The sequence below is a fragment of the Anabrus simplex genome, chromosome 1 (assembly GCF_040414725.1).
Source record: "Anabrus simplex isolate iqAnaSimp1 chromosome 1, ASM4041472v1, whole genome shotgun sequence".
Lineage (NCBI taxonomy): Eukaryota > Metazoa > Arthropoda > Insecta > Orthoptera > Tettigoniidae > Anabrus > Anabrus simplex.
The window spans coordinates 845,475,063-845,501,916 of record NC_090265.1 but is presented as its reverse complement, the minus strand read 5'-3'; the positions used below and the strand labels follow the sequence as shown (position 1 = coordinate 845,501,916).

At 38.2% G+C, this 26,854-nt stretch overlaps 1 protein-coding gene across 1 annotated transcript in view; it reads right to left on the bottom strand.

The window, feature by feature from the left end:
* The window catches only part of LOC136874117 (brefeldin A-inhibited guanine nucleotide-exchange protein 3), a 428,916-nt gene that overhangs the window by 107,523 nt on the left and 294,539 nt on the right, over positions 1-26,854 (bottom strand). The window contains exons 23-25 of the mRNA XM_067147676.2: positions 25,511-25,763; positions 15,198-15,369; positions 2,587-2,882 (exon numbers count right to left, since the gene is read on the bottom strand). Coding sequence (XP_067003777.2) covers positions 2,587-2,882; positions 15,198-15,369; positions 25,511-25,763 — 721 coding nt within the window. The remainder of the gene's footprint in view (positions 1-2,586; positions 2,883-15,197; positions 15,370-25,510; positions 25,764-26,854) is intronic.

The window sequence follows — 26,854 nt, the reverse complement described above, 5'->3', positions numbered from 1 at the left end:
ACCCCATCCCTGTACGACTTCCCAGCTGGGGAAAGCCGTAAGTCCGTTTTGGGCTCAGCATTAAAAAAATAAAAATAAAATAACACAGTTCCAATGGCAATGACAATATTGTTCGATGTGTATGAATTTATTATATGAGCCACGCTTTTTCGTCAACTGTCGGCATCACCACTGTTCGCAAATTCTGCTTCTCCGTACACTACCTGTTACCGGTACGTGATATTGTGGCGTTCCTTAAAACACTGAACACAAAAGAATTACGATTTCATTCAAACTTAGCAAATATGAAGTGCACTGTAGACACAAAGTGAGTGAAAGCTACCCCTGCATTTTCTGGAAGACGTGCTCTATAACGACGTGGAGAAATTTTGAATTTAAATTACTTTCTAAAATACCATTTTTTAAAATGTAAAGCCAGATTCAAAGTCAGAATTTAAGTAATGGGACTGACATTGTTCTTCAAACTACAAATTATCCGTATTTCGAATTAAACAATTTCAATATCATGCAAAAACCATACCTCACGTTTCCGGGAACGAGAGCTTCTTTGAATTAGGCGGAATTTTGAATTATCGAGGTTCTACTGTATTATTGTTTTTATGAGTATAATCTATTATTTTCTCAAACACTTCCATGTCTCCTTCCTCTCTTGCAGGCCTAGATGTTCCTATAATTCCCACCTCCTTCATATTAACACATACTTATTTTATTCCTAACATTTCATCCTTTTATGTGGGAAAAGAAGGTTATAATATCGATATTCAAGAAAGGAGATACCGGTAAGATGTGTAGTAACTACCAAGGAATCACCACTCTCTCCCATGTAACCAAGATAATGGAAAGGATATTGGAAAGAAGAATTAGAAAAGAAGTGGAAGGTTAGTTACAAGAGGAACAATTTGGATTCAGAAGTGGAAGGTCAACAGTAGAACCCATTTTTAATCTGAGACAGATCATGGAAAACAGCTGGGAATATGGGAAGGAAATAGTTATGACTTTCATAGACTTAAAAAAAGACATACAGATCAAAAGTTTTGGAAAGCCTGACACACAAGGGCATTGGCAAGGAAAAATACAGGTAACAACAATAAAAGTAACATATGATAACTGTTACAACTATGCAAAGATAACAATGGGTAGAACAGAATTTTTTGGAATTGACAATGGACTAAAACAAGGGAGTGTATTGCCACCTTTACTGTTCATAATGGTGATGGATGACATCATAAAGGCAGGAAGCGAAGCTTATAGAGGGTAAAGAATATAATGATGTTTGCGGATGATGGTGTGATCTGGGGAGAAGATGAGGAGGAAGTACAGTACACCAGCTTAATATATTGAATAGAAGAACTGAACAATGGGGACTGAGGGTCAATGTTCAGAAGAGCAAGACAATGGTGGTGAATAGAGAAAGTAAAGAAGAAAGGGAGCTATCAAACTTGGAGACAAGAAACTGGAAATATTAGAACACTTCAAACAACTGGGGAGTGAACTGACAGAAAATTGAGGACTGGATAGGGAAATTAGTATAAGGATACAACTGAGGAGTGCTTTTTACCACCAGGCACAGAGACTAATATGGAATAAAATGTATCAATAGAAGACTTCCCATATTAGGTTGATTGTTTGATCAATGATCGAGAGTCTGTAAGCAGTATGTTATATCAGCAGAAGAACGGGCTGTAAGATCATCTAGAATGAAGAAGTTTCGGGAAAAGAAGAAATTATCAAGTGTTAAAAAACAAACTTATTTTTTGAAGATTTTATTGTATAAGCCTGATTTAGGTGCTCCAATGTGGGCACAAACAGTGTAAAAAAAAAAAAAAAAGAAAGATGTATCAATGAAGGATAAAGAAGTAATGTACAAAGGATATTACTTAACAATTATGACATATGCAGCAGCAACCTGGACAATGACTCAGAGAGATCACAGAGTACAGGCAGCTGAAATGAAATTCCTGAAGAGTATGGCACAGAAGATAAGGAGGGATGGAGTGAGAAATGAAGACTTGAAAAGAGCTAAATGTGCAAAAACTAAACGACAAACTAGAACAGATTGAGGTGGTTTGGACATGTGAAGCAGATGAAAGAAGAAAGACTACCAAGATAAGCACTGGAAAAACAGATGACAGGGAAGAGAGGACAACAGAACCTGGACTGGAACACAGTGTTAGGTGAGAAATGGTGAAGAGACAGGATGAAGTGGAGAGGAGTCATATTTGGCCTCACATGGTGTCAGCTGGAAAAGGGGAATGATGATGATGATGATGATGATTGTATTATTATTATTATTATTATTATTATTATTATTATTATTACTGAACATGAAATAAACAAGAGTAATATTATCCTATGTCCATGTTCCGTTCAAAGTGGAACAAAGCGACTTGCCTGTAAAATTATTAATACATGACTAAAGACACTTTGTTTCCGATAAACAGATATATATTGGATAGTTTTCTAGCAAACTGGCAAGTCAAATCATGCTCAAGAAAATGCCCCAGCTAAAGTGTAATGGTAATTGAAGCCCAATGTTACTACTTTAACCTCCTATGTCTATACAGTTTTAAGTATTGCAGAACATACCAGGAGTATGCAAGAGATCTCGCAACAACTGGAAGAGCGTGTCTAGCGCGTGAGGCTGGAAACGTCGTGGGCATGTCATGGTAGCACTGGCCAATCCTTCCAGCAGTACAAACCACACCCTCAGCACACCACTGGGACGATCCATGCTATCTAGTGTTGCTATCTCACTACCACATGTAGACAGCAAGCGATATGACTGTCCATTACTAGGGCTAGTCAAATCTGAATCAAACTGGGTCACTTCCACGTTCGGAATTACAGGGTCAACAACTTGGGGACTAGCATTCAATTGAATTCTGAAACATCAGAAATATTTTGTTGTTGTTATAATCACAGGAGAATAATGTTCAAAACCACATTAGAATATGACAAAGAATATTCACAAACACTATCTCGAGGCACAAACATTCTCAATGAATGAACACAATTCAGATCACCAAATCATACGCACTATACCAATACATCAACAAAATTCACGTTCTAACCACAATGTTGGTAACTGACACAAAACATCAAGCAGTTATCTTCTGGGTATCAATTGCTGAGGATACACTTGTAAATGATAGCAGTCTAACAACCATTCTAAATGTAGTGAAAATTGGTTTAGTTCCATAGATTACCACCACTATATAATGAACATCAACATGAAGAAAATTTTAGGGGTTTAGTTAATTTTATGTTAGTAAAAGTGTTGTTATAATGTTTGCACAAATGACTTGTGACTGCCTTGTATAGTACAATAAACTGTTAGCTATCACAGAATAAAGATTACATTCAATGAACTTAACTTCGAAGTCATAAGTATTTTACTAATTCCTGATTTCAATGCAAGGAAACCACAAACAGAAACTTGGCATGTCAAAATATAGGTTGAAGACTTTTCAGTCTGTCAAACACAGAAGTTCAATGTAAATATTAGACTATCACATACCTGTTTAAAAAAAAAAAAAAAAACTATTAAGCAAGGAATAAAAATACAAAGAACAAAGAACTTTATGAGGGCTGCAGATTTCTCAAATTTTATTTTTTCATATGCTGCAAACCAATTAATGCTTGGAACTTTAATTTCACAAGACAAATCTGATTTTAAATACTTAGGATATTGATTTAAAATATCCAAATGAATCTACAATTTTAGTTCGTTTACAACATTCTGTGAATGATTTTTTTTTTAATGTTAAAAGCTAATTGTTCACTGGTGTCCCTGATTTGATGTGAGAAATCTGGCAATCCTGCATTAGCCAATTCTGTTAGAGGAGCCTGACTTGCTAGTTTAAAGCAGAATTGTCAGTAAATTCTCCTAACAGTACTCTAAACTTCAACCTGACCTCTGGTATAAGGTTTATAATATCAGTTCTGCTTCTACTGTATTTATTTAGACAGCAATAAGGTTAGAGTTATTTTCATTATTCATTATCAAAATAACTGTATTATTATTATTATTATTATTATTATTATTATTATTATTATTTGTTAGTATTACAGAAAAACCCCATTCAAACAGCTCAAAAGAGATCAGGTTCAGTCCAGACGACAGAAAATCTAGATAATCCAGAAAATTTGTTAACGATATGGTTTTCAAGGCTTGCCTTTAGTGATTCTACAGAGAGCATCCAGTTCCTTCTCAACTGCAACACGATTTCATTTTCTGAGCCAAACATGTTTTTAGACACTCCTGGCACTAAAATTAATTTTCTTTTAGGCAACATTTTCACAGGATTATGCACAACAGCTGAGGGGAAGGGGAGATCTTGACTCAACCACCATGCTGACAAAAAACCTATCGAGTCAAAAGGGTTTTCCAAAAAAAAAAAAAAGTATTCTTTTATTTCACAAATTCAGGTTCATACACGCTTCTTTTCATTGATAAAAATAACATAGTAGCACTCTTGAAATATTCTTTCACATCAGGAGGATTTCACAATTTTAAAATGATTCATTTTAATTATAAATGAAAATCATTTCAAAATAATCATCACAGAATTAACTAATTTTGTTTTAACAAGGAAATCCTCTTAAATTTCGAAGATCATCCATCTTAGATTTTAGAACGATTTTTAGGAGTGGATAAACTGGGTATCTGGATTAACAGGATCTGGATAGATAATTTTATTGTAAGATAATTAATTAATTCATTAATTTATATCACCTGGCTGGTAGGGTTGGGCACTATATCCCTGTTTCGGCACACTGTGCCGGTGCACAGTTATGTTCTGCTGTTCCGGAACACAAAGCGTCAGTTCTCAAGTGAGATCGAGACAGTGACTAGTAAGTTAAAAGAAAGTATAAAATGGTTCAACCTTTCAATACTATTAAAATAAGAAATGTAAGTTTACATTCCTACTTAATTAAAAATGGTACTGGTTTCGACCAGTATTTTTGGTCATCAGCTGATCACAAATAAGTGTAAAACAATGCACAGATAAATAAATTGCGAAGTATAAAGAATTCTGTAGGTTGCTGATAGTGAAGCACTAAAATCTTTAGGGAGTAGGGTGCATTGAAATATAGTCAATCAAACATAAGATGTACAGGTAAAAATATGAAGTTTATAATGATACTGTCAGATGCAGTTTTTGAAGTACTATAACACAATGTTATGAAAAAAAGTCTAAAATCAAATACATATTTATCAGTTGCAGTTTATAAAGCACAGTATAATTTTAAAGATCAGCACTGTGTGTTAATCATGAAGAAGTCATGGATCAAGAACGTTAGTACGACGTAAGCGTTAGAGAGCACTGTATGGGAAGAAGTCCAGAATCAAATACGTATCCAAATATAGTACTGAGCAAATTCTTGAAGAGTTCAATTGCAGTTTATGAGGCGCTGTATAATTTTAGGAAATACCACTGCCCGTAGATAGATCCAAAAATTATGAAGAAGTTGCCGATCAAATACGTAAATGTACTATGGAGCAAGTTCCTGAAGGGTAGATCGGCACTGTGCTTCTAAAAGTCTCTTTAGTTAGATCACTATGCACTGCCCTTCGCCCAGTAGCTGACTGTTGATACCGGAAGTGTGCCGCCATGTGCTGGATTGTTCTGTGTTCCGTCGTATCCTCTTTGTTCTGTGAGTTTTGTTGCACCAGCAACTGGCCTTCGGTACATGCGGACAACTTTAGGTGTTCCGTTTTGTAAGAGTGTTTTCATTGAAGCCTAGTAATATGTACCATACGAAAGACTGTAAACGTTGAATAATGTCGCACTGGAGTCCTGTTTACTTTTTTACTAGAATAAAACCAGACAGAACGAAATGCAATTTATGTTCTTGTATTTTGTCTGCAAAGGGATCTTCAACCGGCACAGTGACGAGACATTTGAAACTTAAACATCTGCTTCTATAGGCCTAATTTCATTTTTAATCTCCTGTTCTACTTGTATATAGTGTTTAAGCACACAAGTATGAAGGATGAGTTCTCCACCTAATCAATACTTTATTTTACATAGTGTCAATATTATTTACATGAATGAATGGCATATGGCTTTTAGTGCCGGGAGTGTCCGAGGACAAGTTCGGCTCGCCAGATGCAGGTCTTTTGATTTGACACCTGCAGGCGACCTGCGTGTCATGATGAGGATGAAATAATGATGATGAAGACGACACATACACCCAGCACCCGTGCCAGCGAAATTAACCAATTAAGGTTAAAATTCCTGAGCCTGCCGGGAATCGAACCTGGGACCCCTGTGACCAAAGGCCAGCAGGCCATTTACATAAAAGGACAGTGCCAGTTTTGACCTGTAAATAGGTCATCTTCAGCTGTTGAAGAACGTGCTTAATAGCAACTGTACAGAATAAATACTACTAAAATTAAAATTAAACAAGAATGCCATTAAAATAAACATGAATGTCACTATTCTAAAAAAATATGTAAGGTTAAGATATATACATATGGTACAGTTTTGGGGTTAGAGGGCTTTTCCCTGGCCCCATGATTTCTACATATTTCAAAAATTATATTTGCCGAGGTTGAAATTGGATTTCACACAGACATTCGAACTTGATACCAGAATGTCAGTGATTCTTGATAAACTCTTACAATTGTATCCAATTTCAACCTCAGCAAATACAATTTTTGAAATATGTAGAAATTATGGGGCCAGGGGAAAAAGCCCTCTAACACCCAAAACTGTACCATGTGTGTATATATCTTAACCGTAAGTATTTTTTAGAATAGTGGCATTCATGTTTATTTTAATGGCATTCTTGTTTAATTTTAGTAGTATTTATTCTGTACAGACACTATTAAGCAGGTTCTTCAACAGCTGAAGATGACCTATTTACAGGTCGAAACCGGTACTGTCCTTTAATGTAAATAATATTGACACTATGTAAAATAAAGTATTGATTAGGTGGAGAACTCATCCTTCATACTTGTGTGCTTGAACTATCAATACGGACTATGAAGCTAATATATTATCATATAGTGTTTAATTGTTATCTTCGTGTTATGCTTGTATGGGTTATTTTTTAATTTTTGTGTTCCGCATGTATATTGTGTACATAAATAGAGTACTGACGAATGTTTCTTCAACTGTGTGAGTATATTTTTAATTGGTGAACATAACATTGTGACATTTGTAAACACATCTACTGCCAGTGTAATTGTGACCGGTGTATTTCAGAATGAATGAAAACATTCTTATCCTAAATACAACATTTAAACATGATTTTCTGGGTGCCTATTTCAGAGTTCCAAAAACGAAGAAGAATTTACTATGGCGGGAATGAGTGATAGGCTTGGGAAATGAGAGGTTTGCAGCGATGATGATGCTAAGTAAACGTGTCCCAAATGTAAGGTTAAGACATGTTGTTTACGATGTGTGAATATCCACAAGCAGGAGTTGCAATGTGATGGTCTGAGAATTATTTTCCTTGCTAGTTGCTTTACGTCGCACCGACACAGACAGGTCTTATGGAGACGATGGGACAGGAAAGGCCTAGCGGCCGTGGCCTTAATTAAGGTACAGCCCCAGCATTTGCCTGGTGTGAAAATGGGAAACCATGGAAAACCATTTTCAGGGCTGCTGATAGTGGGGTTCGAACTCATTATCTCCCGGATGTGAGCTCCCAGCTGCACCCTCCTAACCGCACGGCCAACTCGCCCGGTGGTCTGAGAAATGAAGTGGCCTTCAAATCAATAAGGAAGTGACCCGTTCAGTCGATTCATATGTAAGAGATCCGCTGAAGAATTACACAAGACAGTTCAAAGATTTGCCTGTAGTTTCAAACTGAAGTGGGAAACTCAATCTCAGGTCACACTGCGATCTCCATAAGACCAATTCAACTTCTTTGGAACCACCTTGTTTAAGTGAACAAGTGCCAACTCATATAAACAACATAAATATTGTAGATTTCACTTAAGCTGGACATACACAGGGTGGACTAATCTATAATAATAAAGGAAGTGTTTGTCTGTCTGTCTGTCTGTCTGTGCGATGTCCAGCAAAATCTACTGCATGCAGAGATCTGAAATTTTGAACATAGGTAGATGGAAGGGGGGTCCGAATGCACCTCAAAGACGGAATTTTCATTTTCGCTTTCGTTGGTGAGTTAAGAACGAAAAACCATTGGAAAACGTGTATTGGGATATGACAATCCAACGTGCTGTCACCAAGATTATATGCACAGAGTCACTGTCACTAGGCAACGTACATAAGGTAGGTAGAGAACACAATTCAAGGAGCCATTTTACGTCCATGGCATAGGAAGCCACTTTTGGTCTTATTTGGTGTGAGGGCATATGACGATGTTGATGGTGATTCGTCCGTCGGATGGGGATATAAAGTCTTGCGCTATTTGAGAGGAGTGGGCTATGTGCTGGCGCCGGGTTTCATACTCTTCATTCTTACTATCATATATCATGTCATTCATTTCATCTCATTAGGTTGACGTCATGAAAGATATCCGGTCGTAAAAACTCGCTACGAAGATTCATCTCGCTTCATACTCAAACCGCGTAGAGAAAGGGAACAAGGGTTGGACATGTATACATTTAGAGGAAATATTATAAGACGCATGGCTGTGTCTAAGAGCAATTCTTGCACCAAGACATGAAGCTGTCAACGTCATCAATAAGCAACACTCACAAGAATTATCCGGTTACCATGTTTTCTTTCAACTAACTCAATCTCATGTTTTATTCCTTCATTTAGAGAAAACATAGGCTATAGTAAAGAAGATTAGATTATAAACGCGCACAGATCTGAAATTTTTAACATTCGTGGCTACAGCATGTTACCAATTACGCATGGCGATCTATGTCAAAGAGCTTCAAGAAGTGAAGCTGTCAATGTCATCAACAAGCAACTTTTACAAGAATTACCCGATGTTCTACAAAGTTACAAGTCTATCGACTACACGACAGAGCTCTTGAAAGACTTTGAGTCACCTGGAGTACCCTTGAACATCTTAGAGTGGACGATTATGGCACTGATTATCCTTCTTAAGAATAAGAATCCTGCCCTCTGCAATGAACACGACTCAAACTGATGACTAGAAGTTTAGATGTCTGCAGTTCCCCGTTTGTTTCAGTTTCGCTATGAACATCAACAAGGCACAAGAACAATTTCTTAAAATTGTAGGACTCATCTTCGAAAAGGCTGCTTCTCCCATTGTCAACTGTACGTGGTTTGTTCAAGAGTTGGAAAGGCAAATGCGCTATATATCTTAGCTCCATTTGGAAGGACACTAATATAGTTCAAACAGAAGCTCTATATGGAAAAAAATAGTTTTTTATTATATAAAACTCCACCAGAAAATATTGATCCACCCAGCTTTGATGAAGTTAATCAAATCATTAAAGAACTGAAAAATTATAAAGCTTGTAGGGAAGACCAAACATTTGCCGAGTTGTGGAAAAATGCAGCGGAATCAATTAGAGAATCACTTCACCCAATGCTTGATTAAAATTTGGAATGATGAAAAATTACCGGACCATTGGACAACTGCAGTAATCCACTCTTTACACAAAAAAGGAGATAGAACAAATCCTGATTACTATAGAGGAATATCACTCCTGGATTGTACTTATAAAATATTCAAGAATAATTTACAATTGGTGCAGATATCAACTGGAAAAAATTAGGGAGGATTTCGAACATGGAGTAGTTGTCCAGATCAAATAACACTAACATTATTAATGGACATCTACAAAAGAAGACAAACAAATATCACTTTTGTAGACTTTCGGAAAGCTTACGATTGCATTCACCGACCTTCAGTATTAAAAATATTACGAATTTTTGGATTACATCCTAAATTAGTTAAAATGATAAGCTTAAAGTTAACAAACACTAAATCAAAGGTGAAGTTTAGAGGAGAATTATCCGAAGCATTCACAATCAGAACAGGACTAAGACAAGGTGATGTACTATCACCACTTTTGTTTAATTATACTCTGGAATACTTGATGAGAGAATGGTATAAAGACAATAACAAAAAATATAAAAATTGGATACACTAAAGATGAAATTAACCTAAATTGCTTAGGATTTGCAGATGATCTGGCACTACTAGCTAATAACCTTAAATGAAGCTCGGAATCAAACCACAAGCCTCAAAACTATTGCTGGAAAAATAGGATTAACAATTTCATTTGAAAAAACTAAAATAATGGCAACAGATCCGTTAATAAGCAGTGTTCTGATATGTGGGAAGGAAATAGAAATTGTAAAACAATTTAAATACCTTGGAGAAACTATAACATACAATTTAAATGAAAAAATTTCTTGGACAGAGAGAACAAATAAATTATCCAGAGCCCAAAAAGTAACCAAAAATACACACAACAAGAAATGTTTGTCAATAAATACAAAATTGAAACATTATAACACTGTAGTCCAACCTGAAATAACTTATGGAAGTGAAACATTATATTAACTAAAGCAAAAGAATAACATAGACAAAACTTTAAAAACAGAAAGAAGAATAGTAAGAACATGCATTAATAAGAAGCACCAAAAAGGAGAATGGCGTATCATCCCAAATGCAGCAGTATATCAGGAAATAGAACCTATAACGAATTTCATGAGAAAGAAGAGAATATCATTATTTGGTCATCTGTTGAGAACATCTCAAGACAGGTTAATATGCAGAATTTTGGAAAAGCTTTGGAAATAAAAGCAACAACCTGTCTGGATAAAAGAAATTAAAGAAGAAATCAAAGAATTAGACATAACACTGGACGATTTAAAGAATAAATCAAAGTAAATAAATTGAAGAATAGTAAAGTTAGATTCCTACCAAAATGTGATAAAAGAGAAACAACTAAAAGGGTATTTTCAGAAGAAGAACGACAACAAAGATCAGATAGAATGAAGAATTACTGGAAGAACAGAAAAGAAAAAAAAACATAAAACATCATAGAAGACCGGACAGGAATTGACTACAGTGGTCCAATGCGTCCGTAAAGGCACAATAATAATAAATAGTTGAATTAATAAATGCGGGCAAAGCAGCGGGTACATGCTAGTATTATATAAAATTTACGACGGAGTCGCTATAAGAATTTTATAACGCATCATTTCAAATTGTACCATAATTTTAACTCATTTCATGTACCATCATAGATGCTAGTAATGCGTTTTAAAATATGTTTTAGGTTGTTTTAGATATGTGTATATAATTATTCAATTTGCATCTAGGGCTGATGATGGCACATTACAGGTGCCGAAACTAGTACCCTTATAACATGTGATTGATTCACAATAAAACATAACTATTACTGCTTTTTCACGTGCCATGAAGTTTTATCCTGGCCCTAATTACTCACAATATAGGCTGATACATTCAACTGGTGAAAATATCCTTGGATTAGTTACTTTTAGACACATGTACTGCCATTGTAACCGTGATATGTGTATTTCATATTGACCGAAAAATCTCCACCTAAAAGCAGCCTTTAAACGTTATTACTGGGCGCGAATTTCAGTGTTCCGACTGTTCCTTCACATTCCGTGCAGCTTTACGCTGCCCGTAACTACACACAGCAAGTCCGGTACAGCAGCACTTTCCCGCTGACGCGGAGCATGTCATGTTGCCTCACGAAGTTCTCTCTCCCGCGCAATTACAGTCTCGTGTGCCGGTACACTGTACCGAAACACTCCGCCTCAAGCTCCTAATGTTCTGGAACAACTGACTGTTCTGGTCTGCCCAATCCTCCTGCCTGGTGGCCATGATTGTTAAGGCATCAAGTCTCTATAGCATTACAGCATGGTTTCAGAATCAGAATTTTGGCCTGCACGATACGACTGCATGCTAAAAGCCTGGATTCAAATTAAACCTCTCTGCAGAGCTCACATGGTGCTGTTGATGGTGGTTCATCTGTACACAATTCTGTTTTACGTCGCACCGACACGCATAGGTCTTACGGCGATGACGGGATAGGAAAAACCTAGGAGTGGGAAGGAAGCAACCATGGCCTTAATTAAAGTACAGCCCAGGCATTTGCCTGGTGTGAAAATGGAAAACCACAGAAAATCATCTTCAGGGCTGCCGATAGTGGGGTTTGAGCCCACTACCTCCTGGATCCAAGCTAACAGCAGCGTGCCCCTAACAGCATGGCCAACTCGCCCGGTGGTTAATGTGTTGGATGGGGATGTTAAGCTTTTAGCAGACCCCTTGGTCTTATCTGACAGCAGTAGGCTATGTGCCAACAATGTGTTTCAACCTCTCCCTACCTCATCTATATCATCATCTCTATCTCTCACCCAGACATATTAGTCACCCATGGGGGTTAAAGAGAAAGATCTGCATCAGGTGAGCCAAACTTGTCCTCAGATACTCCTGACACTAAAAGCCATACACTAAATAAATAATACAGTAATTCAATTGTATTTATTATTTATTTCCTAGGGAGTTTGTAACAAATAGTTTCCACACCCTCCAATTCCAGAGCCAACACCTGTTCAAGGACCCATAATACCGATCAATAAGGATGAAGCTGTCGAAGCACTATGAAAGATAAAATCCAGAAAAGTAACTGGACTTTCAGAACTTTGGAAATCAAGATTCTGAGACCCAGTAGAGTGGCTGATGTGTTTCTTCAACATGATCACTGAAGAGAGAGATACCACATGAGTGGACCTATAATACAACAGTTGCAATTTGGAAGCAGAATGGTAACCCTGCAGATTGTTCTGGCTACCGCCCGATAGGTCTTCTTTCTCACACAATGGTTTTCAAATGTATTGTCAATTTAAAAAACAGGAATATTGTTTCCATTACCATCAACCAGTGGGGATATAAGAAAGGCTGTGGGACAACCAACGCAAATCACTCTACTCGTTTACTCATCAAGAAGCACCATGAGAAGTCTAAGCACGTACAGCTAGATTTCCTTGACCTACGAAAAGCATACAATCATGCACCTCATGATCTGATCTGGTTTGCCCTCCGCGAGCATGGAGTTCCTGAGAAGCTAGCAGAACTGGTGAAACAACCCTACCGTGATCCTGAAAGCCGGCCTGTCAAGTTATTTTCCCATCTCAGTGGGTGTCCATCAGCAATAAGCACTTTCATCACTGCTTTTTATCATAATCATGAACACCACCACAAAAGACCTGCAAAAACCAGCACCTTGGACCTTCCTGTAGGCCAATGATGTGTTGTTGGCCTCTGTGAGCAAGACTAAGCTCCAAGAACAAATGCAAGCATGGAAAACCTGCCTACAGGTGTTCGGAATACGTCTTAATATTAAAAAGACGGAGTACACGATTACAGATCCGAACGTTATGGATACCATCCAAATCGGCGGCATTGACCCGCAGAATATAAAGGCCTTCAAATATCTTGGCTCAACCATCACTGCCGATGGGACCCTCAGTACCAAGACAGCCAAGCCCATCAATAATGAATGGCTGATGTGGCAAGAAAATTCCCGAGCGGTCAAAGTCAAATTATTAGGCTGCCATCCGTCCATTTGCACTGTATGGTGAAAGTGTTTGTCTACAACAAAGAAAGCAGTACGCTAACTTGCCGTTATGGAAACCAGAATGTTTTGCTGAACAACAGGCCTGACGCTCCACAATCATGTCAACAATGATGCATTCACAGTAGATATGGAATTGCACCGATCTCTCTCTCTCTCTCTCTCTCTCACACACACACACACACACACACACACACACACACACACACACACACACACACACACACACACACACACACACACACACACACACACACACACACACACACACACACACACACACACACACACACACACACACACACACACACACACACACACACACACACACACACACACACACACACACACACACACACACACACACACACACACACACACACACACACACACACACACACACACACACACACACACACACAAAAAAAATGATGGACAGCCGGCTACGATCGTTCGAACACATGCTTCAAGCACACAGCACATCTGTAGCGGGAAGAAGTTTGACCATGGAAATTGCAGGAAGATGATCAAAAGGAAGACCAAAAGCTGCAAAGTCTTGACACCCTTCCATAACGGCCTGAAGATTGTAGGTCTACACGCCAATCAAGCATATGATCATGTCAAGTGGAGAAACAAAGCCAAGAAAATAGACCCCACCACACTGTGGGACAAACACTGAGGAAGAAGAAGAATTTATTGTTGCAGTTTTTGTTTCATTCATATCATTTTTGCCCTTATGGACAGTGTTTGAACTCTAATACCTCATTATGACGATTTTCACTTCTTTCCCTTCTTCCTCTTCTCTTCCCAAAATCTCTTCATCCTTTGGCTGTGCTCCTGTTTCCTTTGTTCCGTCCGCAATGTTCCTGTCTTCTTCTTCTCATTTACTATAAATTTTGTATTCCTAATTTTGTTTCTGAATTCTATTCTGTCTCCTATCATTTACCTGTCGATCCCTACCTGCCTTAAGCCTTCCTCTATTTCATGTTACCAATTTGTTTTCTTGCTTGAACTGTTTACTATATCAATTTTTAAATATTTTTATTTATTTCATTTATTTATTTATTTATTTATTTATTTATTTATTTATTTATTTATTTATTTATAAATTTATTTAGCATATGACTTAGTGCTGGAAGTATCAAAGGGCATGTTTGGCTCACCTGGTGCAGATCCTTCTATTTGACGTCCTTGGGCGACCTGTGTGGCGGGGTGTGGGGTAATTATGATAATGAGATAGGGAGAGGGCGATACCTGATGTCGGCACATAGTCTACTCCTGTCAAATAACACCAAGGGGTCTCCTCAAGGCATAACGTCCTCACCCGACAGACGAATCACTACCAACAGCGTCTATGCCCTCACTCCATATGAACACTGTGGACAGGTTTGAAATTTATTTCAAGCTTTTGATACACAATCTAGTGATTAAAAATTGTATAACACCACCTCTCTTACCCTGCTAATCAACATTTTGATGGTGAACATTTCGTCCATTAACAGGACTTCAACCAACTAATCACAGAGTTGGACCATATACATTTGACGCCATAACGATCATGGCCACTAGCTGGGCAGTAGCCCAGTAGTGGGCAGTAGTAATTAGGTATCCACATAGATAGAAGAGAGGCCCTAAAGGTATAAGTCTTGTCGGATAAAATAAATCTAATCTTGTGTACCTATGAGCTGAATGGAAAATGGGACAGGCTGGCATATTGTACATGGAGGCCAGGATGACAGCACACTTCTGAAGATAGCCCAGTGCAGCCATACACAGTTCAAGAGAAGGGTTATTGTCCAGTTCAGTCCAATCAGGAACAGCTTCAGAAGATTTCACTTCCTCCAGCTCACCTGAAACAAGTCAACCAGCACAATTTTGCACATTGAATAACTGATTGCCCAGTATTATCAACAGAAGAAAATGTGATCTAATAGCTGAACATCTAGTTAGAATGATTTGATATCAGCTGCATTGTTTCCTCTGGACCAACTGCCATGATAATGGGTTGTAATACAGAATAACTATGGCTTCTCAATAGGCTGAATCTTTTACTACAAGGTTACACATGAGCCCAATTCGAACAAGCTTTTCCCACTTAAACCAACACCTTCTAAATACAAACATTTAATACTGCATTTGAGATGAATATAAGACTATGGTTCTTTTTCATGTTAAAATGTACATATAAAATCCATGTTGTTGTTGTTGTTTGTCATCAGTCCATAGACTGGTTTTATGCAGCCCTCCATACCACCCTACTCTGTGCTAACGTTTTCATTTCTATGTAACTACTGCATCCTACATCTGCTTGTCATATTTACACCTTGGTCCACCTTTCTTACCACCTACACTTCCCTCAAAAATCAACTGAACAAGTCCTGGATGTCTTAGGATGTGTCCTATCATTCCATCTCTTCTTCTCACCAAATTTAGCCAAATAGATCTCCTCTCACCAATTCGATTCAGAATCTCTTCATTCGTGATTCGATCTATCCATCTCACCTTCAGCATTCTTCTGTAAAACCACATTTCAAAAGCTTCTATTCTCTTTCTTTCTGCACTAGTTATCGTCCATCTTTCACTTCCATACAATGCCATGCTCCAGACGAAAGTCTTCAGAAACATATTGGTGTTCTGTGAATGCACATGGACGCGAGGTACTTTATCCCCTCGTCATAGGAAAGTTCGATAAGCTACAATGTTTTAAGGGCTTCGGGCGCTTTCCATGCCAGTACAAAGCATCTAAAAATGCAAACAGTACAGAAATCCAAAAAATAATGATTTGCACAGGGGAACCGGCATAATTTATCCTCGTCTTTGAATTGTGCGATTTTTTTTTTCTTTCGTTGCATGAGGTTATGTTTGTCAGTGATTTATCCAAGTGCATTATTTGAACATTGTAAATGCACCTTGTTGGATACATTTCGGAAATAGCTTTTTCCATGGAATTTGAAAGGTTTAAACTGTCAATCGAGGTGATTGCATGTATTAATGGGTTTTAGAATACTTTGTGACGCGGCAAGTGTTTACATTTCTGAAGTACGAGAGAAGTGCTATGGCGGGAAATCGTACAAGGATAGTCATAGGAAAGTTCTATTTTAAGGGCATCGGGTACTTTTTGTGTAAATACAAGGCATCTAAACTGCATATAGTATAGTAATCCAATTAATAAAGCACTTGCACATGGGAAGCATAGATTTCTCGTCTTAGAATCGTGGTTTTTGTTTTCTTTCGTTGTGTGAGGTTATGTTTACCAGTGAGATATCCGAGTGCATTATTTGAATACTGTAAATGCACCTTCTTGGATACATTTTGGAAATAGTTCTTTTTTCATGGCATTTGAAGGGTATAAACTGTGAATCATGGTTAACTGCATGTAGTAACGGGCCTTAGAATATTTTGTAACGCGGCAAGGGTTGGTACGTGTGAATTGCGAATTGGCGGTTAATTCGAAATCACGTAATTCGAAGTCCGATTTTTGAGTCCCAACGACTTCGAATTAACGAGGTTTTACTGTACTTCTTATTTTCTCATTTCATATTTTGTCTTGTCTTTCGCTGTACGCTCCTCAAGAACCCCATTTCAGCCACTTGTATCTTACTTTGGTTCAGCTTAGTCAACGTCCAGGCTGCTGAAGCATAGGTAAGTATGGGTTTATAACAGGACGAGTATAAAACCTTCTTGCACTTCATTGGCACATCTTTGTTTTGTTCTTTTACAATGTCTCTCACACACTGGTAGAAACTTGCAGACTGCTGTATTCTTAAATCAATTTCTCCATCCAAATTTCCATCTTGTGACATCAAGCTGCCAAATATTTACAACTTTTTATTACTTCAAGAGGTTCATTTCCTACTCTTATCACTCCCCTGGATTTTCTGTTATCTCTCATCATGATCAAAGTCTTGCTTTTTGCAGTACTGATCTTCATTTCAAAATTTCTTATCTCCTCATTCCATAAATCAATCTGTATTTCCTCTTCATTATTTCCCCAAACTAAGTCATCAGCAAAGAGCACGGACTTTACTTGCTCGCCCTTCCCTGTCTTAAGCCTATCTCAACTCTGAACCATTCAGTTTGACCCACTTTGGTTCTAACACAGCTTTTGCAATTTTGATACATGCTATTACCATCTGCATTGTTTCATTCCCAATCTGCGCCTCTGTCAATGTTTTCCATACCAAATTCCTTGGGACAGTCATATGCTTTTTCAATATCTAGAAACATCACTGGCATGTCCTTTCCCAACACCTTTCCATCATTTGACACAATGTAAATATTGGGTCAAATGTGGACTTGCCTCTTCTGAATCCATACTGGTGTTCTGCCAATTTTCCCTCTACTCTGTCTCTTATTCATTTATCCAAGATTCTTTCAAGGATCTAAGCTGTTTGATATATCAGTGTCACTCCTCTGTAATTTACACATTGCTTCCAGTCTCTTTTCTTGAAAATTGGTATAATGACCCCTTTCGTCCACTCTTTTGGAAGTCTTTTCTCTCCATATCATTCTGAAGAGTCTGTATAACCACTGTAGACCTATTGCTCCTGCTGTTATCATTTCTATGGTGACCTTGTCAATTCCAGCTGCCTTGCCTCATTTCTCCCTTCAGTGGCCCATTCAATCTCTGCCATGGACACTTTGTTTTCCTTATCTTCCATCTGCAGTAAATCTGGTCCTTCGATTTCTCCTTGTACCGAGATATTTTGCATGTCGTAAAGCTGTTCAAAGTATTTTCCCCACCTCTGCAATATATCCTGCTTCTGTAACATCACTTCTTCCTGTTCATTTTTAATGAAGTTAGCACCTTAACCTGGGTTTTTCTTCTTTTTTACCTACTGGAATAAGATCTTTTTGTTTCCGGTTGTATCTTTTTGCAGAGATTCAGTGAATTTTTGCCAGCATTTCTGTATCTGTGTTTGAACTACCTTGGAGCACTCCTCCTTGTAGTGCCATTATTCTGTTTTGCATTGTGTTGTTCTGTTTCTCAGCCATTTTTTCCAAACTTGTTTCTTCCATTTAACTATATCTTTTACCCTGTCATTCTACCAGGGCGTTTCTTGATCTTTCTTCCCTCCTGATACTCTTCCACAGGTCTTTTCTGCAGACTGCACCATGACTGTTTTAAGGTACACCCATTCTTCTTCAACCCTTCCGGTGTCTTCCTTAGGTATACTTGTTTTAATGTGTGTCAGGAACTCTTCATTTATTTCCTTCTCCAGCAATTTCCACACACTTAGCTTTCTCTGCCTAATCTCAGTCATCTTTTGTATCTTTCCCATCTTTAACTTAGCTATCACAACGCTGTGATCTCCTTTAAAAGATTCACTTGGGAGAGCTGTTACATCTATCAACATTTTCCTGTTACCTTTCTCGACCAAACTGTAATCGATCAGAGTTTTGATTTTGTTATCCCAGCTATATCTTGTTATCTTCTGACTTTTTCTTTCGAAACCATGTGTTATCAATGATCAGCTCATTTCTTCTACAAAAGTCTACCAAAATATCTCCAGCCTTGTTTCTCTTCCCATATCCAAATGGTCCTATAATCTCTTTATCTCCTTTTCTTTCCTGACCTACTTGGGCATTCCTGTCTCCTATGATCACAACTTGTTTGTTCTGTATACGGCCTTCCAGATATTCAAAGTATTCCTCTAGATCCGTATCTGTATTTCCTGTTTGTGGAGCATACCCTGGAATTATATCTGTAACACCAGTTTCAAGTCTCAATCTGACCTTACTCAACCTCTCATTTATATTTTCCACTAATACTTGGTATTCCTTTAGGTCTTTTCTAATTACGAGACCTACACCATTTTTGGCTTCTCTTTACTATAGTATAAGGTGTATCTTTTCTTTAGTTTCTTCTTGCTTTGTCCTTTCCTTTTGGTCTCACTGATTCAGTGATTCCCAGCAATGCTCAACGGCTGTAACTCAATCCGAGTGTATATAACTTCTTCCTGCATACATTGAGCAGTTCAACTCAGTTTATGGATGTGTTTGTGATGACTAAACAGACCAAACTTGGCAATGCTATATCTTTGTCAACTATAAAATCTACAACTTCTTCCACTTTCCCTGTTAATGTCCCTACATTGATGGTCACTATCTTCATGTATTTGGTTGCTGGTCGCCCATTTCTCACATTTCTTCCAGCATCACAAGAACGGAACGTCGCTTGTGGGGAATTCCCTAGCATTCTGTACGTCGCTTGTGGGGGAACACCCTAGCATTTTCCGAGGCTTCAGTACACTTATCATATAGGCTTTAATTACAATGAGTTCGCCACTCCCAAATGTAGATAATTTTAAACATTTTGTAATAAAGTACTGATTAGGTGGAAATCTCATTCTTCATACTTGCATTCTTAATTCATCAATACGGACAATGAAGCTGATAGATTATAGTATCTCAGCCAACCAGGCAAAGAACATTGCTTTCAGATATCAGAACCTGAAGATTAAAATAGCGAACGTGATTAAGAACATTGCCTTTCTAAGAGAATGCCTATCTAGTAACTTAGTACCGAACTTCCTCAAGAGATACAACAATAAACACAGAAACACCATCCAGACACGGAACACACAGAGAAAAACTAACAAAATATGGTTAACAGAAGAAATAAAATTCCTCTATAGGAAAAAACAATTCCTTAACACCAAACTCTATGAAACACACCTAGAAGCATCCCATGTTTTACCGCGAAGTTTTTGGGACAACTTCCAACAAATAACCCAAGACAAAGTAACTAACCTAGCAATCCGAAAACAGCACACATTAGATAAAAAGCTAAATGCACTCAAACAGTCACAAATCCAAAACAAACAGAGTATCACCCCCTTCAAACGAACACACCTTCCATCCATCCATCCATAATGAATTTAACAGACACAAACTTTGAAGAAACAGAGACCAATATCTTGAGCAAAGGACCTAAACACAATTGGGAGAACACATCAACCTTCCATAACCTCACAACCATCATTGCTGAAACCGAAAATGCTCTAAATAAAGTTCCTCACGACTCACGCGACGAGATCACAATTGAGGTTAAGAAGAAATTGCCGCTATACATTAACAAGATTAACAACAACATCAACTGTAAAAGCAAAACTGATAATATCCAACTCAGGAAACTCAAAGACAAAATCAAGCATAACAATCTATTAATAACAAAGGCAGACAAAGGTAATGCCACAGTCATCATCGACAGAAACAAATACATCAATAAAACTGAACAGTGTTTCTCAGATGACACCTTTCAAATTAAACGAAAAGATCCAACTACCAGTATCCAAAAAAATCTCAAAATATTACTGAAAAACACCCATTTTCTCCTTAACGAACAAGAAACCACGAAGCTGACTATAATGAACCCCAAACTGCCGTCAGCGAAAGCCTACCCTAAAATCCACAAAGACGAAGTACCCATGAGACCGTTCATAAATTACAGATCAAGCCCGACGTACAAATTATCATGCTTAATACAAACATTTCTCAAGAAACACTACAAATTCTTAGCCGAGAAATCAGTACGAAACTCAATAGAATTCTGCAACATCACTAAAGAACTGAAAATCGAACAACACCACGCTCTAGCATCATATGATATCACTAACATGTACCCCAACATACCCATACAGAAAACGATAAGACTAATAGAATCAAATTTAAGAAATCACAGTAATCTGAGTGTCCTTGAAATAGACGAATTCATTAATTTACTTGAATTTGCCCTCATCAATAATTACTTTAGATTCCACGACACTATCTACAAACAACAAGGCCTTCCCATAGGTTCACCAGCTTCAGGAATAATAGCCGAGATCTACATAGACCACTTAGAACACTCAGAAATTAGCAAAATTGACAATATATCATTCTGGTGCAGGTTTGTAGATGATATCTTCGTTGTTATAGACTGCAGGTCTACAAACGAAAACAACACACTCGAACAGCTAAACAAAATAGATCCACACGCAAAATTTACGATGGAAACCGAGAAAAATCACACTCTGAATTATCTTGATTTACCCATCACCAAAACAGAAGACCACTTGACATACAAAATCTATAGAAAACCTACACAAACCTCCAATACCATAAAAATAGATTCCACTCACCCCAATGCACACAAGAAGGCAGCATACTACAGTATGATATACAGAGCTTTCAACATTCCCCTGTCCCAAGAAGAATTAAACAAGGAACTAAACCTAATTCACAAAATAGCGGAGCATAACGGATACAGCAGAAACATGATAAACAATATCATTCACAACATAAAACACCAACCGAAATCCAAATTAAGTAGAAACAACAAACGTAAGAAAGACCACGCACTTTTTACCTTTAACAACACCCACATCCACCCCATAACTAATATTTTTAAAAGACACAATCTAAGAATAGCTTACAGAACCACACGTAATAATGCTTCCATTTTACATAACACTAAATCTGTCAATGAAAATAACAAATACAGCCACTCAGGAGTGTACCGCATGAAATGCAACGATTGTGAAGCCAGCTACATCGGACGTACCGGCAGATGCTTTTCCATTCGCTACAGCGAACATGTCAATGCCACTCAATATAACCGCTTTTCATCCATAGGGCAACATGTCGAAGAACACAAGCATAAGTTCACTAATATCGAGAACGATAGAGAAATTCTAAATATGACCCCCACAGGCCTATTGCTCAACATAATGGAAGATTTTTATATCAATATGGACCAATACGCTAACCCCAACCTCAACGTACATGAAATCACAGATAAAACTAACATCCACTTCAACACAGCCATTCCCATTCTAAAAAAAGACATATTTAAAAAGAATCAGCAGACACAAACCCACACAAAACCCAAAAGACACAACCCACTCCACCCTAGCCCCTCCAGAAGCTGCTTCCCCCTCCCCACCACCTCTCAATCTGAATACTACGACAGCAACACGACGCACACGCAACAAGGTGCAGCACACTCCCGACTACACTTGAAGACATATCCAGCCCACACGTAAGTAACACACACTCTATAGCACACAAACTATTTAGCAGGCACTCTCTATCAGTTATTCCAATTCCACTTCCTTTTTCTTTCTCAGATTTTTGAATTTACCTGAGCACAAATGCAAGTGTGAAGAGGGGAACTCTATCAACCTTTCTTTAATTTCAAAACTTCATCCATAGCATGACATGCCTCAACAAGGAACCTGGAAACTAGTATTTATCAGCAACATCATACACTAAGAATGAACAAGCTACAGAACCTCAGTCGATTACGCTCCCCGCAAAATTGCGGCCCAACAAAGCACCTTGATTGTGTATTCACAACAGTTGGTCTCAGTGCCGACATGCTGCATAGACGTTTCAACTTGACACCGAAACCTCAGTGATCCTCTATTCTATAGGAACTGTATTTTCAACCTCTATTATACAATTTTTGGAGTGTGTGGCATTCAAGGGACTCCAGCAAGCCAAAGCCCTTTATTGCACCATATGTATATATGTATATTGTTTGACATAATGTTGGCAACAGCACAGATTTTTGAATGGAACTCCAACGAGTCTAAGCCCCATATTGTACCATATGTATATATCTTAATAGTAATATATTAGAATAAGGCATTCTTGTTAAATTAGTTTTAGTAATGTTTTACGTACAATCGCTATTAAGCAGGTTCACCAACAGCTGATGATGACCTTTTTACAGGTCGAAACCAGTACTGTTTCAATGTAGATAACTTTAAACATTTTGTAATAAAGTATTGATTAGGTGGAAATCTCATTCTTCATACTTGCATTCTTAATTCATCAATACGGACAATGAAGCTGATAGATTATAGACTACCAAAGGCATTTTAGAGCACTGCCAGCCGAAATTTGTAGGTCGCTCCTAACCTGGAGAACAGATACTTTTGTAGCCACTCATCTGGAGTACAGATGCTACAGTTGATATGGGGTTTCAGAGGCATTTCGTCCACTGAGGGCCCATTTCCCTTCTGTAAGGACGCCTCCGCCCAAAACCGTTGGTCGTTATAGTGGGTCAGGATATTTACCGCCACCCAACACTGTGTGGAGACACTGGCTGTATGGTTTACTCCATTACCATAGTAAATTTTCCAAAATCCAGGTCCAGCCCCTCATAATGGTACTTACTGCTAGGAAAGTAGAACCATTGTATTTGTCATGTTGCAGTACTAGTCAAAGTAGCGTAGACTCACAGTATTCCACACATTATGGTACTAATCACAGGCAATGTAATGCGCATTTGTAACACAGACCTATGGTGTTTCTCACATTGCGGCGCCATTTATAGGCAACGCAAACCTATGGTGTTCCTCTCATAGGTGTACTGATCACAGGATCTTTTACTATCCCATGGTGTTCCTCACATAGTGAATATTAATCATAGGCAAGGCAGACCAATGGTGTTGCTCACAGAGTGGTACTAATCACAGCTACTGTAAAACTCACCCTGATTCACACACTGTTGCTATTAATCACAAACCTCTTGTGCACCTAACACAGTGGTACTACGCGCAAGCAACAGCGACCCATGGTGTTTCCCGCATGGTGGTACTAATTACAAGCAGTCTCATGGCTCTAATTCGATCATCCCTTGGTCACCCCTTTTAGTCGCCTCTTACAACAGGCAGAGAATACCGTGGGTGTATTCTTTGCCTGCATCACCCATCCACAGGGGGGATATGTGTTTGGTCTGCAAAAGCTATTTTATTGTGCTCAAGTCTGCCGGCAAGCCGGTTAGGACCCCCCTATCCGCCACCTGGGATCTGCCATGTGGGAGCATCACATCTCACCCTGCTATGCCAGTGTAGTAGGTTCATGGCCAAATCGAATCAACCGAGTCGAAACTCAAAAGTGCGAGTTCAACATTCGCAACCTCTGAGCGCTTGAAGATGCAGATGCCAGTCCACTTTCTGAAAGATTTTAATGTTGTCTTCATTAGAAAGAAATTTCACTTTTTCCTTATCCATACCTATGCTATCACAAGACAAATATTCACTACACTTCACTGTACCATTCAACACAAAATACATTTTACGTACTGAAGTCCGACTCGTTGGCTGACCGGTCAGCGTACTGGCCTTCGGTTCAGAGGGTCCCGGGTTCGATTCCCGGCCGGGTCGGGGATTTTAACCTTCATTGGTTAATTCCAGTGGCTCGGGGGCTGGGTGTTTGTGCTGTCCCCAACATTCCTGCAACTCACACACCACACATAACACTAACCTCCACCACAATAACATGCAGTTACCTACACAGGGCAGATGCCACCCACCCTCATCGGAGGGTCTGCCTTACAAGGGCTGCACCCAGCTAGAAATAGCCACACGAAATTATTATTATTATACCTACTGAATAGAATGTGAAATACAAGCACAAATAGACTCACTGTGTTATTCAGCAATCTTGCTGCTAACCGGCAAGCAAAATTGAACATTCCTGAGGCTAACAGCTTGCTCCATGAACGTCCAACCTATCCTATGAAGTTCAAGAATTTAAGGCGTTTTTCCATTATCACGTAACTGTGGCGATGGATCTTACCCGAGTTGGAAATCATGTTTGTTTCACAAGGGATAACAGCATTTTCAGAGCTAGGAAAATGTGATTGTACCAAGCGGTAATAGCAAAAATTCGGGACGCGATAAGCAAGGTATTTTTATATAGATTTTATACGATGAGAATTGGGACTTTGAATTTACAATGTGCTAAGCGGGGAAACGTGTTGATGAGGAACGCACTAACAGGGTTTACTGTAATTTCATTAATTTAATTTAAATTTCAAATTTCAGAGTTTTCTTCTATGTGACCATCGCCTTATATTCAGGCCAATGCAGAAATTCACTATGACTGTTTCCCATAAATACGGCTCAAACAACTATGTAACAGGTTTAGAAGTTAAACTTAAGGCATATTTTCATATCATACTTCCAGAATTTTATTTGCATGTAAAATGATACTCACTGGGGCCACGAACATGTTTCAACAAACATAAGATGCAATCAATAGCTGCATTTGAAAATACCAAGGGGTTGTCGGTATCCAGGAAGACCTCAAAAACATCAAGAAGAGCTCGTAAATGACTGTGGCTATTGTCATTCGGAGACTGATTGTTGGAAGACAGCTTTACTACTCGTAGGGCACCAAACAACGGACGCCACCCAGATCTGATCTCAATGCGGTTGGCTTCTACAAATTCACAGATGCAACTCACAATCTAAAATGGAAAGTTCACTATTAAGATTAATTCTTACATTTAAAAAAAATGTAACAGAGAGAGAACAAATATGTGGAAGATTACACATGATAGATAGCAGGAAAGGAATACACACTAAAGACATATTTACAGATGTCTCTTCCTCCTCCTCCTCCTAGTTCAGAGATCAGTTGCTACAAAAAGTTTCCTCCATTTTTGTCTGTCTCTCACATCCTCTTCCAGAAGTCCTTTCTCCTTGTGATCCACAAGCTGGTCCCTCCACTTCATCTTCTGTCTTCAGTGGATCTCTTTCCTGTCAACCATTTATCTCATACTCACTTCACAACCTCGGTTTCTTCCCTCTTTACAACATGCCCATACCACCTCAATCGACTTTCCTTTATCTTTTTTGTGACGACAGTGGCTAATATGCAGGATGAACATTTTCATTTCTTTGCCTTTCTCTCACTAATTCTCCCATCATTCATCTCAACCTTCTCACTTCTGATTTTTCTAACATATCCCATTCTTTTTTCCTTACTGCCCACATTTCTGCTCTATATACCAATACAAATCTTATCACTGTTGTACATACTTTTGGTTTCAGAGGCATTTTCTTACCAAGACACTTTAATACTTCTATATCAATCCTCCTCAGTCTCTGACAAACTGATTTCTGCTTTGAGTGTTGTGAGGGATGTAGATGACCACATATTTTTAGGGGGTAATTTTTGAGATTTTTCCATTATTGATGTGGGAGGTAGAGTATATAGAGAAAACTGGAGTGATATAAGAAAAGACAGAGGAAAACAGAAAACATATACAGGTGGCAGAACACACATTGAAAACAAGGAAAATCCAAAGTGAAGAAAGAAATCCAATAGATTCAATCACCACTGATCTACATTTAGGGCTGTCGCCCATGTGGCAGATTACCTGTCAATTGTTTGCCTGGTCATTTCTTAAATGATTTCAAAGAAGCTGGAAATTTATTGAATACCTGCCTTGGTAAATTATTTCAATCCCTAATTCTTCTTCCTATAAATAAATATTTGCCCCAATTTGTCCTCTTGAATTCCTTTACCTTCATACTGTGATCTTCCCTAATTTTA